At 39.1% G+C, this 15,237-nt stretch overlaps 1 protein-coding gene across 1 annotated transcript in view; it reads right to left on the bottom strand.

Moving 5' to 3' along the window:
• trpm3 (transient receptor potential cation channel, subfamily M, member 3) overlaps positions 1-15,237 on the bottom strand; it is a gene marked incomplete at both ends in the record, with an annotated part of 212,875 nt that overhangs the window by 86,086 nt on the left and 111,552 nt on the right. Inside the window, 2 exons of the mRNA XM_083904273.1 lie at positions 9,689-9,860; positions 13,790-13,914. Of these exons, the coding sequence (XP_083760399.1) occupies positions 9,689-9,860; positions 13,790-13,914 (297 nt within the window). The remainder of the gene's footprint in view (positions 1-9,688; positions 9,861-13,789; positions 13,915-15,237) is intronic.

The raw sequence follows: 15,237 nt of genomic DNA, 5'->3' as shown, positions 1-15,237 counted from the left end.
ACTCACACATTTTGGTTTTGGTTCATTAGGACCAGGATTTGGTCTATTAGGTCCACTAGACCTGCAAAGGCTCAATATTATTGGACCTCATGTTAGTGTTGAGCTACTGAAGAGCATTCTTTGAGGTTTTAAGTCTTATACTGGATTTGGACCATTGACCATATATGTAAAATATTACAAAAGTGTCCTTTTCCCTTGATGAAGTCAATCAGGAAGTAGGAATATATTAAATAGCCACCAGGGGGCAACTCTGCTGGTTGAAAAACAAGTTTATAAGATGATTTTGTACTTCTTAGTTGATTTCTAACATCAGTAAACATGTATTAATCTCAATCACCAGGTTTAGGTCTTAAACAGAACGTTGTTCCTGTTCTGAGGAAATGAATGAACCAATCACAACACACTTGAGTGGACACCAGTGTGATTGAAAGCTGGTGAACATCTGGGCTGCAAATCTTCAACCAGGACGCGGGATTTCAAAATAAAAGCCAGCCAAGACGACAGCTGTTTTATTAGTGTAGGAAACATTATTTTGCTGCTCCTGTTTTACACAAAAGTAAAAGTTAGATTAATGAAGAGCAGATTAAGAACATTGTCGTCTAACCTAAAGATCAGGGTTCACGTTCTCTTTGTGAGACATTAAACCCTAATTTACTGGTTTGGCTCATAGCTCGTGAAGAGTTATCGTGGACGTACAACGGAAACAATTCTGCATATTAATGAGTTTTATAGAACCTAGAAATGACTCATTTCTCCATCTTGGTCTCAGTGAACTCTGGTCTTGGTCTTAGTTTGTTTAATCTGGACTAAAACACTAATTTATGGTAATCCTTCCATCTGCTACTGCTTTATCCTCCACATGAGGAACTGGGATCATTTAAAATGTTATTTTATTATATATAATATATATATAATATATATATATATAAAATAATGTCCTGTTCTTCCACCATCTGCTGCTTCCACTGAATTTACTCAATTATACTTTTTAATTGAATCCTTTTGTTGTAAAGCTGAATTCTTCCATCTGTGCAGGAGGATTTATTTGCGTCTATATTATATTATATTATATGAAATCAGACGTACAGTACATCGTCGTCGTCTTACATGACTCAGCACTTTCAGACGAGCCCTGATTGTTTTAGACGACCACGTTAAGACAGATAATCAGATTGTGAAGATGTGCAGAAGATAGAATTCCTCTTAGCCGAGTTCCCAGAAGTCTTTATGGCACAATAGCTCTGATGTATTTTATTATTTTTTATTGTTTGTCTGCCTTTGTGCCGGAGATTTTTGATCAAAAACAAAGACGTTTTCATCAGACGTCAAACATTCTACAACAAACAACAACTGTATCACTGTCCCCATTAGATTATCTATATAAATTAATGAAAAAATAGCTAACAGTCGTGTCTGTAATCTACGGAAGCGTATTGCATTCAGTTGAAAGTAATTAATTTCCGGTTTGATTTTTTTGAATAATTTGTTTTTTTCTGTTTTTCGGAGTAAATTTTTTTCAGTTTTTCAGAGTAAATTTTTTCCCCCCAGTTTTTCGGAGTAATTTTTTTCTGTTTTTTTGTGCAATTTTTTTTCCCTGTTTTTCAGAGTAATTTTTTTCTGAATTATCAAGAACTCTTGCCATGGTATTTGCTATTTTTGCTATATTCACGACATCTGCTATATTCCCTGTCACGATTATACTGACCAGAATAATTGTGATTCATGATATAATAAAATCTATAATCTAATGAGATTATAATCAGTGGTGAGGAACAATGCAGTGCTCCATTGTGGCATATTAAAAAAATAAATCACAAGGACTGTATTATCACGATAACAGGATTTCACCACCATGAACTGGATGTTTTTAAATCACCATGAGCGATAATAACAATAATATCATAGACGAGTTTGTAAAAGTCCACCAGCGTTTCACTGCTCTTATTTTTAAACCCAGATTATTAGACCATGAACTCCAATTCTTTCCACACCAGATCACATCCACGTAACCTGGAACTGCACCTGTGGCAAAGAGCTGCTTCTTTGTCCTCTTTAAACCGCGTCTGCTGACTCATGTTTATCATCTTTGACAAACCATTCACGCTCCATCAAACCTTAACCCAGTTATTTCACTGTATTAGCATTAATCTGCTTATATTCTTATATATATAGAGAGAGAGATTATGATCTACTAATCCACACTTTATCAGTTCATCTCTGCATCATCATCACCACAGGGATCATGAAAACTAGAAATAAATGTATGAGAGTTAGATCTAAAACACACGACCACCTCTTGATTTTACAGAATTAACTGCTGGGACATAAAATTCAACTAAATTTAAAGCTGAATTCATCAACCGATTGGTTTGAAACTCTATTTCACTGGAAAAAGAAGATTCAGCTCCTGATTCATCCTCACAGATCAAATTCAGTCGGTTCTTCAAATTCTGTTGTCGTGCCACAGATCCAGGTTCTGGGAGTAAGGCAAAACCAATCGAGCACAGATGTGTTGTTTGGAATATTGACTATTAAACAGGGATTAAACTGTTGATTATCTGGAGCAAAGAGCTGGGAGAAGACAGCATAACCTGATCCAGCAGCTTAACTCTAATAACAATAATAATAATAATAATGCATTCAATGTGTTACGAAATCAAGTCCTGACACAACACAACGTATCTTTGTTTTAAGTCACTTTTTAAAACCCGTTTTTACCTTGTACCTTATATATTTGACAGTTTCTCTAATTTTTCTAACCTCTTAACCTTTATTTTTGATTGTTCTATTTCATTTTTTATCCTTTAATACCATTAATATTGTACTTTTATTCCTCCTATTATTGTTGCCTGTCATCTCGTTTATTTACCTAAACATGCTTTTGTACATACAGTAGGTATACAGTTATTATAATCAGTATTATCATTTATAGTGCTTGAAATGAAGAAGTAGACGAGTATCACACGTCCTTGCATGAATCGCAGCGGGGGGGGGGGGTGTCACAGAGTCACAGGTAATCTGCGACGCGAGGTCTCACTGCTTCTGGATTCAATTACCCCGAAACTACTTCATCTTTTTTATATACGCATGCATGCTGTGATTAATGAAAGCGCTGCCATGAGAGGGGTCACTGAAGGTCACACACACACACACACACACATGCATGTGCCTACCTTAATATTCCAAAACCATTCAAGGGGTCACTCAAGGTGACTGCTGGATTCCCACAGACTTTATTTACTAAACTGCACAAATGAATAACTTTCATTCAACTTCAGGCCTGAAGCACAGAGCACAGAGCACATCCAATTTAAAAAACAACATCATCATGTGTGTGTGTGTATGCGGGGGGGGGGGGGGGGGGGGGGGGATATGATATGATAAGATTCAGTCAGGAAAAAGAAAACACTCATGGATGAAGCTTTTTTCAGAGGAAACACCTGCAGCTGATCTCTGCTTTCACTGATTCACAGATTATTCTTTCCCTTTCTCTGTGTTTCATGTTCTCCTCTCTCTCTCTCTCTGTGTGTGTGTGATTAAAACTCTTCAGAGTCAGTGAAGCAGACGTGTCAGCATATCGCTGCAGTCTCTGACTGAGCAGCTCTAAGCGCTGCCAGTGTTTTTATTGATTTTCTTCTTCATGTCTGAGTTTGACCATGTCGACGAAAGAGAGGAGAAAGAAACGTCTCCGAGAAGAAGAAGAAGAAGATTGATGACGAGAGTCTGACGGATTAGATTTTTTTTAAAAGTGCAGCATCGGTTAAATATTTACTGCGCTATAGATTCAGAGCATCACCATGAGATGACGAGAACAGAGCTGCGACTAAACATTATTTTCACCATCAATTAATCTGTCGATTTATTATTTACACGATTCATCGAGTCATCGTTTGGTTCATAAAATGCTGATCAGTGTTTGTCAAACCTGGAAATAATCATGAAAATGTTCACATTTAAGAAGCTGAAAAGATCAGAAATCTTCAAACCGATGAATCGATGATCAAAAAAGTTGACGATTAATAAAATCGATTAATCGAAATCGAAAAAAACTGATTTCTGGTACTTATCGGGTAACTGGAATAAAGCGTTTAAAGTGTAAACATGACTCGAAGAAATCAGAATATTAACAGAAACCTCGGTTTGTTAAACAGGTTTTTCAAAAACCAATAACGACCATAAACTGATAATGAATATCGGTTTATTCCGTTTACATGAGCCCTTGAATAACCAGATAACTACAAAAACCTGATAATAATCGTTGTTTTTTTCCATTTAAAAACAGAATAGGACAGTAATGGTTAATCATCAACTATTTAGATTTGTTTCAAAAAATAAAACAAGTTCTCTGACTTTAATTAAACGCCATAAATGTCTTCTTATGTTGTTGTGATTAGTTTTATGCCACATTTTTGATATAAAATAGCAATAATTGTCACTAAATTGACTGTTTTTTCCTTGTCTTTTTGTTCATAAGTGAACTTTGAACTGTGACGTACTTCCAAATTTCACAAATTCAATTTGATTTTAAACATTTTGAATACTTTTAGCGATAAAACGACACTATGCTGCACATTCTTATAACCTCTGTATTTACTAATCAGACAATTTTTGCCAAATGGTTACAAGCGCCGTCTCTCTCCAGTTTAACACTCAGTGTCGCCTCCGTCCTCCGTCCTCTATATTTACAGCCTCCCAAACCAGGACTCCTGTCAAAAGACATTTATTTTGAGCTGTCCCTTCAGATAAACTCGTCTACAAAACCACTAGAAACTTCATCTTCCACAACATGGAGTACAAAGCTGAGCCTGCAGGAGGAAGTGTACGGACAAACTCCCGTCACCTCAGTGTGTGTGTGTGTGTGTGTGTGTGTGATGGTGAGATTGGTTCTGACAGCTGTGACAAACACGTGCAGCGACCACAGAGTTTAACAGGAGTTTGAATAAGACGAGGTCTTTAAAAATGACGACATCCGTGGATTCAAAGACATTTTTCTATCAACTAACAAACATCTAACATCAAACCAATTCACAAGTGTGTCACTACTGACATCACCCTGAACAAGGATCAGTTGAAAATATTTGCAAACCTCTTAAGGAATAATTTTAATGAATATTTGAAAATCAGGAAATGATCCATTTGCCCTGATCCACTTTGACAGTGAGCTGACTTTCTTCAAAAAAACAAAAAGTATCTCGGAATTACTTGAAATGTACCATCATAATAGTCGGCATCGCCGTGAACAAGGATCAGTTGAAAGTATTTGCAAAGCTCTTAAGGAATACATTTAATTAATTTTTGAAAATCAGGAAATTATCCATTTGTCCTAATGCACTTTGACAGTGAGCTGACTTCCTTCAAAAAAACAAAAAGTATCTCGGAATGACTTGAAATTTACCATCATAATAGTCTTTATCGCCCTGAACAAGGATCTGTTTAAAGTATTTGCAAATCTCTTAAGGAATATTTTTAATGAATTTTTGAAAATCGGGAAATGATCCATTACCTGATGCACTCAAAAACGAAAAGTATCTCGGAATTACTTGAAATTTACCTTCATAATAGTCGGCATCGCCCTGAACAAGGATCAGTTGAAAATATTTGCAAAACTTATAAGGAATATTTTTAATGAATTTTTGAAAATCAGGAAATTATCCATTTTCCCTGATGCACTTTGACAGTGAGCTGACTTTCTTCTCAAAAACAAAAAGTATCTCAGAATTGGATTCGAATCAAGAGTCCTCAGGGGCAAAAAAAAGTGGAGTTTCCATCATCCTTTTCAAAGTCAGCGTTGATGGAGAACAAAACAGGGATGTAAGAGAGAGAAATTTTGAAATTGATGATGCTCCATTTTGTGTCAAAGAATGACACAACAGAAAAGATGACACTGTCTGTGAATGCTGAGTTATAATGAGTTTTATAAGACGCCACACAACGAGTCATCATCACAAAGAAAGAGATGAGGAAACTTGAGAGGGAAAAAAGCAGCCATTCAGTCAGAAGCGTGAAGTTTTAAAGAATATTTAAACCCAAACATCTACGTACGACTATTTTTCTGAAGCGAACAATAAAGGAAGTTCAGTCGGAGTTCACTTCAACGCTCTGGCACCAAACTATCAAACCCAATCATGGACAAACTTCAGTCATAAACACTATGAGCTGCTCTGTAGTCAGAGATAAAAGATTCACTTTCACTGAGACTCGAGCGAACAGACGCTGTGTTTACAGCATGGTACAGTACGGTATGTTCCGGTTTGGAATGGTAAAACCTGCTTATTTTGGGACTATTGCTAAAGCAGTGTTTCTATATCTGTCAATCTGCGCTCATTTAAATATGCATGAAGGTAAAAAAAACCGTAAAAATATGGTTCTAATATGTAAAAAAAAGGGCCAATTTACTGCTCCAGTGTTTCCAGCGGTCACATGATGATGACAGTGTTCACACAGCTGCAGTGGGATTAACTCCACCATGTACCACAGGGGGAGATTATGCATCATAATAATATCTCTTAACCACACATGTCTTTCATGTTGTTTTTTTTTTAAAAAGCTTGTGGTTAAGTGTGGTCTAAAAACACCATCATCACACCTTTAACAGCTCTCTCTCTCTCTCTAACTCCTTTACATTCTTTGACAGCATCTACGCTCAAATCCCTGAGGATCCCTGCTGTGAGGAAAATGAACGCGCTGCTCATTTCACTATAATCAAATCAAAAAGAAAAGGGTCCTGATGTGCCAAACAACACCATGATGTGGTGAATGAGGAGGCAGAGAATACGTCGTAGAAAGAATAGGGCGAAACAATGGGCGGAGAAAAAACTGTAGATTTAAGTTAAGATATTTAGGATTTACTTTAAGGCTCCGGGATCAGAGTTGGGCCAGTGTCTTTTTTTTCCACTCATGTAAAGAACTTGAAAAATTATTATTCTGGATTATAGTCGAGAGAAGAGTCCTGCTAGAACTGTATAACAGAAAAGTGCTAAAACACACTGTCAACAGACCCATGTGTACACTTAGGCCCTGTCCCAATACCTCCCCTAACCGTACATTTTTGCCCTAACCCTACATTTTGCATGTTCATGTGTAGCTGGAACAAGAGGAAATGTGATTTTCTCCTTATAATCAACCCTCAAAATGTAGGGAGCTCTGGTGCAGGCTTAAATAGAAGTGGTAGATGAAATTACCCATGATGCTTTGCAGATTCAGCTAGCCGGCTGATATTTTTCAAAAAAGATAGCGGCCACATCTGCCGAGGAACATTTTCGTTGGAATATATTTTCGCAAATAAGCACGTTCCGATGTCGAATTGTGTTGGAATATGTTGGTTTGATACACAGGCAAAGGACCGTTTTATGCTTTGAACACTAATGTCAGAAAATAAGTGACGATTTATGAAAGCAGCTAGCTAACTAGCTAGCGAGCGGCTACCCGCCGAGCTCCCCCGAGAGAGCACGCCCACCGCGCAGAGCTGCATGACGGGCAAACGCTCTCAAATGTAGCTCTGCTACATCTGGATAGTTTTGTCAGTGTTTGGATGTGTGTGAAAACGAATACTCTGGACTTGTCAGATTTCAATCACATTCGTGATTTAACGTTTACGAGGACGGCATTGACGAGGAGAAAAACAAACAGCTGTTCCGCCGCCATTTTTCCTGAATGAAAATAGAAGCACGCTCCACCAGTAGAATTGTCAACATGTGACGTAGGTTAGCATGTTCGTTACGTTCACTGTGCTAATTAGCATGTAGTGGTGTCCCAATACCACTTCTCTCAACAACGGGAATTTTCCGGTTGAGGGAGCTCAAAACTAAGTGGACATATTAAGGGGGAGGTGTTGGGACGGAGCCTTAGATGCAGCCCCTGACACATGTGGTCACAGGAGACGCATCTAAATCACATATAGATGTCAGGTATGAACAGTTGTGAGTGGATCTCTGAGGTCTGTGTTGTGGTCGCACAGCAGCAGATACAAACACATCACACAGAGTCACCTTCCTCCTCACCAGGAGAACGCCATACATCTACAGCTGGTTCCAAACTCAGTTAAAGAAGAATCACATGATGGACTTGGATTGAATTAGATTCATCTGGGATGCTGGTACGACGCCGGGGCGTCCCTTTGCCTTCCCAGCCCCATTTGTACCAGTCCAGGCATAGGATGACAAAGGGAAGACCACACGTCATGAGACTGGAAGATAAACAGAGGAGGAAGAGGAGGGGGAGGAGGAGGAGGAGGAGGAGAAGAACTGTGTTTACTGGTAACCTTCTGTTCGCTGCAGTGGATTTATTCACCTCCAGTTTGTCCCTTTATCCTGCACATCCGTCTCCATCAACACCAGACACTTACGCGTCCATTACATCTATACGTTTACACCTTCTGCGTATCCTTAAGTACATACAAAAGGTTAATTATGTTCACTTTTAAGCAATTACACATATACTTTTTGTTGAATATGTTCATTCTCTCCCAGTAAACCCTCCTAAAACGTATTCACAGGACCTTTATGTGTTGAACATCAGTGAGAGTCAACACAAAAGACATCGTCGGTCATGCTATTGCCCTTCATAGAGTAACTATGTATCCATTTAGTCACAAATATTCACCCTAATTAAATATGCATTGATGTTAAACTCTGCACACGCTGAGGAAAAAACAATACAATTGTTTTATGTCGACAACAAAAGAAGATTGGAACAAATAAACGACGTCTCGCTGACTCAGGTTTGTTCTCTGCACTGACACGTTTTTAAAAAACTGCTGTGAAAAGCTGTTATGGGATGAATTTAAAGTGTGTGTGAGAGCTGTGTGTGTGTGTGTGTGTGTGTGTTTGTGTGTGTGTGTGTGTGTGAGCGAGAGCAGAGAGGCTTTTTGTGTTTAATGCAAATCCATTTGTTTGCCAGCGAGCGAGGGTTAGGTCGTAAATGTGAAACAAAGAAATGCATCGTGACAAGAAGTGGACAAAATTAAGTGTGTGTGCGTGTGCGTGTGCGTGTGTGTGTGTGTGTGTGTGTGTGTGTGTGTGTGTGCAGCCTCACATATACAGTAATACACACAGTACACAAACACGCACGCAAATACTCTCGCTGTTACGCTACGGTCACTTCGATGATTATTCTGCCTCTGTTTCGTCTTCGTGGACAGAAACAAATGTAACATGATTTGCTCTGGGAAGCAAAACTACCAGACCTGACTGAGGGAGCGTTTGTGTGTATACAGCAGGAGAACAGAGGCGGGCGGGGAAAGAAAACTGCTGAACAACTGGGTTTTTTTAAGCAGAAGAATTCACGTCTTTGTGTTTTCAGTCAAACTCCAACCATCGTTGGTTTGACATGAAACGACTCACTTCCTGTGTGCAGCATAAGAATGTAGCTACAGAGAGTTGTGAGGAAATCATGTGTTTCAAGTTCTGTGCTTTCATACAATCATATCATGCTGTTGTTTGGAGTTCAGGGAAGAGTTGATCTGAGCTTTATCAGGACGCTTATAAAGCCGTCACCTCACTAAAGTTATAATCACTTCGGTCCTGTTGGCTAACGTGAAGCCCATTAACCCAGTGTGATGTCGTTGTTAAATCAGAGGATATTGGCGTCACGCTGGTGCTGGTGTTGTCGCTCGCTGGATTACTTTAAAACGTCTCTTTCATACTTGGGTAAGCATGATTAAAAAAGAATTTGCGTAAATCGCACTCACGCGTGTTGATCTTCTGCAGAGAGATGTGTTTCTCCAGCTGCCGCCGCAGTTTCACCTCGGCGCCGTACTTCCCCGTGGTGCCGTTGTCGGCCAGGATGAAGTGGGAGTGGAGGCTGTTGAGGACCGTCAGCTTGCTCATGGGGTTGGACATGGTCTGGTACGGACGCACCACCTTATTCAAGCATGGAACAAAAACCACCGTTAGGTGCCTTTCCAGATCTCCTCAAGGTCTTAGAAATACAGCAAATAAACATAAACATCAAGCCTAAAAAGACGAGGTTTGAAGCAGGATTTAGTTTGTTTTTGTTGTTATTTCTTGGTCTATTTTGCCCCTTCCTTTTCCCCTCTTGTGTATAAATAGTCGTTGCGTCTCATATCATCTTCACCTCTCTGTGTTTTTCCAGTATAGTTTGTGTTTTTTGATGTTTGCCTTGTTTTTGACCCGCGACTCGAGCGTCTCTGACTCACACTCTCAACTCCACGCGTACTTTCTGCATTAAAGACTTCTGACTTTTGTCTAAATGTGTGTGTTTTCAGAGTCTGACAGTTCGGTTATAGGAGAGCGTTCCAGAGATGAGTTAGCTGTATGGCTAAAAAAACGCTCCTGAGCCCATGGAGGTGTAGAGGATCAGATAGTGTTGATATCATGGAGGTTGGAGAGGTGTGGGGGTTCAAGATTATGGAGAATAAATGTCATAAGTGATGAGTTCACTTATGACAGCTGCGTTCAGGGACAATTAGAGTTTATGGAGAAGGTTCTGACCTAGAATCTGTAGCACGGACTGAAAGTAAAGATCTTTGGAGTCTTTAAGTCTTTAAGCACAAAGATAAATCAATGAAGAACGACAGCAGGGTTATGACCATGAACGATGTTTGTCTGTAAGTTCACTGGTGTAACAACAGCAGAGTGAAAAGCCTCAGGGACTCAGCGTCTTGTTTTTCACCTTCAGCAGCTGTGTTTTCATATAAAAAAACTGTGTCAGAGGTCGAAAAACGCACGACAAACAAAAGTTCAAACATCGCCGTCAGGCACTTATTACAATATCTTCTGAAGCGATAAGGCTTCGGGAATTCAGGTCAGGTAAAATAAAGAGGGGGGTGAATCCGTCAAGGACAGACGACGGCTTTATTGGTTAAAAACTGAATATACAGATGTTAAATATGTACATAATAAAATAGAACGTGGGCTTCTTTCGTAGCCTTGGACTAAGACTTGTGCATGTCCTGTCGTCTCGGATCATGCTTTTAGAAAAGGACGACCGTGTTTCTGAAGCAGCCTGAGCAGAAGAAGAAGAAAGAGAAGCTCTGTTCTCACAAACTCCAGACGTGAACCAATGAAAAAGAAGAAGGAAAAACAGGCGAGGGAACGTACGAGAACATCATCAGCTGATGTGAAGGCTTAAAGAAACTTTTAACCCTCGACATAACTCCTTATATCTCTATCTTCTGTCTCTACCTCGTCTCCCTCTTTCAACTTCCTCTGTTTCCCCACTTGTCCTCTCACCACAACCTGTCTAGGCGGATGCTGAACCAGAAACCAGAAAATATTCACGTTTAAAACGCTGAAAAATCTGAAAACTTGATCGATTAATCGTTGCAGCCCTAATCTGTATTATGAATTCCAGCTCCCACAGCTCTCCTCTGGCCCCCACTTTCCCTTTCACCACAACCTGTCTAGGCAGCTGCTGCACATTAAAAACAGTAATTTCCTTTTAACAGAACCTGTCACTGGTTTTCCCAATTAATAAATGAATCGTTTAGTCCATAAAATGTCAGAGAATGTTGAAAAATATGCTTTTTAGTGTTTCCCAAACCTCAAAATAACGATGTTCTCAAATAGTTTGAATGATTTCTTTGTTTTATGGAGCAAAGAAACCAGAAAATATTGATTGATTAATCGTTGCAGCCCTAATCTGTATTATAAAATACAGCTCCCCAGCTCTCCTCTGTAGCCCACTTTCCCTTTCACCACAACCTGTCTAGGCAGATGCTGCACATGTTTGAGGTCTGATTCTTCTTCTGTTAAAAGGAAATTAGGTTTTCTCTCTCTCATTGTGTGAATTATTGGACGTCTCTTCTTCTTCTGCTCTATAATAACATAACATTTCTGACTTTCTCTGCACAGAGCCTTCAGATAATCTACGCTGTGATTTGGCGCTATAGAAATAAAATTGAATTGAATTGAATAACTTTTGTTTCCGTCTCAGTGACAGAAAGTTTATCCGTCCATTTTTAACCACACGTTATGAATAAAATCCATATTTTAAAACCACTTTAACTGTGAAGGTTTTATTCAGACAGAAACTAAATGAACAAATAAAAGAATAAGAGTTTCTCAGAGAGGGGATTTGTTCTGCTGAGGCCTGACAATGGCTGATAAACTCATTTGGTCATTATACACTTGAGACTAATCACATATGAAGTGGAGCTTCAGCAGTTTATCATCTCATTTCAGCCACCGGGCATTTTCGTTGGCTCGGAACTGACTCCCGAGCGGCGGCGGCGGCGGCGTCACTTTGTGATGAAACTTTAACTCTATTAGAACATTGATTCTGGAGGTTTGGACGAGTCAGCGTTCTGCGCCAGCTGTTGGCTTCACTTTGAGGGAGAGTGGGTTATACTCATAAACTGTTAACAAGTGTAATAATAACTCTGACACATGAAAAGGTGACACACACACACACACACACACACACACACACACACACACACACACACACACACACACACACACACACACACACACACATTTATCTAGCAGAGAGGGGTCTGTCATTCTTCACTGACAGGTCTTTTACCATATTATTACTTCAAATGTGCTTTTTAAATTTTTTTGGGAGAAAAAGCAAAGTGGGGAATAAGATCCTTGAGCGACGTCTACCTATCAAATAGCCCTAACCCTCCCACTGTTACAGTGAAAGTGTCTGTTTACTGTCTTTCTTTGAGTCTCTAAATAAATGATCATTTAACTTTGATGTTATCAACATTTAAACCTTTCTCTGTGACACAAATATTAAATAATCCTGGCCACTGGAATTATAAGAATAAAAAAAAACAAGTTTATTTTCAAATTAGATAACAAGTAACGGCTGATCTCAGTAATCTCAAGTACTTCAGTATTAGCAGCAATGTTGGCTTTTATCTGGGATTTATAATTATCAAAAATAATTAGCACAGTTACATTTTATAACTTGATTAAAAATGGAATGGGTTGTTGGATTGTTGGTGGTATAAAGAAGGGCTGTGTGTGTATTTACTATAGGAGTGTGAGTGTTGCTCATTACCATATCACAGGGGACTCATATTATTTATGGTGAATTCCAATTCCTTGCTTAACCCTCAATCTCAAAAATGCTCTCCCTTTGGTCCAAGTGTTGTCCCGATTCTCAGAAAAATTAAGTTGAGGCCAAGTTTAAGGGCTGTATCGCCCTCAATATTGAGATTTTCCGAGACCACCCTTGGGAGCAAGGGCTACCCAGAATGCATTGCGTGTTTTCACATAACAAAGATGGCGTCGAAATCAGCGAAACGAGTGTGATACAAATGAAGTATTTTCTTTGTTAATAGAGATATAAAAATGATCTTAGTTTAGGCCCATATTATGGATTACTGACGTCATTGTTGCGTAACATTTATTTTTATTTTACGATCTTTTGTCAATAGTCGGCCGGTGTGGTTTACTTTTCAATAAATCGTGGTGTGTGGTAACTGTCAGCTGAATATTTGTATGAGTATCATCTTATAACTAACTGACAACCTAATAACTTAACTGACAAACAGATCGTAATAAATAATCCTGACGTAAATGTGTTCTTCTTCTTCTTCTTTTTTGGAGTTGACAGACTGGACGCAGCTTTGGCGTTATTCTGCCCCCTACAGTCAGAAGACGTATCTGCATTTAAGGGGTGTCCCATTTCTAAGTGACAAAATAACCCTCAACACTTGGTTTTGAGGCCAGTTAAGATTAAGGGTTAAGATAGGAATTGGAATTGGCCCTAAGTCCTAACAAAGAGGGGATTTTACACACAAACACACACACACACACACACACACACACACACACACACACACACACACACACACACACACACACAGACTCACGTCTTTCCCGACGAGATCCTCTTGGTTTTCCACGATGCCCCACGGAGCGATGCCGATGGTGCAGATCTTCCCTCGGGATTTGGAGGCGTGGTCTTTTAAAGCGTCGCCCACGTGGCGAATCACACCTGCGTGCGCGGACAAAAAGAAACACACACAAAACACACACACTTTTTACGACTGAAACGAGCAGGTGCAACACGCTGAAAGAGGGCGATTAAGTCACTCCTGATTAGCCCTGTAGGGTGTTTTAATCGTGACGCGTCAGAAGCTCAGTGACAATGTAACGGTGGTTACTGTCCATCTATTATTCATCCTCTCTCTCTCTTTATTCCTTTCTTTATACCCCTCTGTCTGCACTCATTTCGTCACTATCCTCTCTGTATTCAGGTGCAGACGACAGCCAACACCGCTCTGTTATTTCCTTCTCGCTCCATCTTGTCAAACATTATTGTTCCAACTCTTTTCTTTTCTTTTCTTTCTTTCTATTCCAGGCTGATAAATGTAATCAATAACTCAATCCTTCTCTGTTTGTGAGGGAGGAAACAATACGATGTGGGACGTATGGGCAGTGACACTAATAATAACAACACTATTTAATAACTAAGATTCTTTAAAGGCGCCATATGTAAGAATGTGGCCAAAAACAGTTACTACATTCAAATTCAAAATACCGAGGTCTTTTAGGTTTGGTTTTCTGACATAACTGGCAACCCGTTGTTGCTCGGCAGCTGAGACTCTACCGACTGCAATGATTGGTAGACGGCAGTAGGTGGCGCCACATGACGCCAAAACATGATTTCAAAACATAAACATGATTTGCAGTCTGTAAAATATTTTTTTTAATGCAAATATTTTGTCCGTACTGTTGTTGTTGGTGAGTTCAGTTTGTTATATGAACATTATTCCTGAGTCTCTGTGACATATTAGGAGGATTTTATGATTTATTACATAATGCACCTTTAACCTAAAGACAGCTGAGATTACACATTTAGTATAATTACTCCTTGCGATGCCAGGCTTCTGAGAATATCTTAAAATACTTCAAATAAAACTACATTTTCAGTCCTTTGCACCACTTGTTTACTTACACAGTAATTCATGGGAATGATGTTAATTTAAGGATTATTTTAGGGTTTTAGTTTCACACATTGTGTATTTTTGCACCATCAGAAGCTGGTATAGAACATCTTCTCCACTTCAGTGTGTGTATTTTTATGAATACCATGTGAAATGACAATAAAGAACCTAAAAAAAAGTAGTATTTTGTGGCCAGAAATGTAAGTTTTTTCCTCCAATAGTTCAACAGTTTGTAAATAAATGAACAGAATGTGTATTTTTGTTAATACCATGTGAAATGACAATAAAGAATCTAAAAAAAAGTAGTATTTTGTGGTCGTAAAAGTCTTTGTGGACACAGTCAGACTGTTGCCCATGTACTGTATGTACGG

The sequence above is a fragment of the Microchirus variegatus genome (genome assembly GCF_963457635.1).
Source record: "Microchirus variegatus genome assembly, chromosome: 17".
Taxonomy (NCBI): domain Eukaryota; kingdom Metazoa; phylum Chordata; class Actinopteri; order Pleuronectiformes; family Soleidae; genus Microchirus; species Microchirus variegatus.
This window is presented reverse-complemented; position numbering and strand designations above follow the sequence as displayed.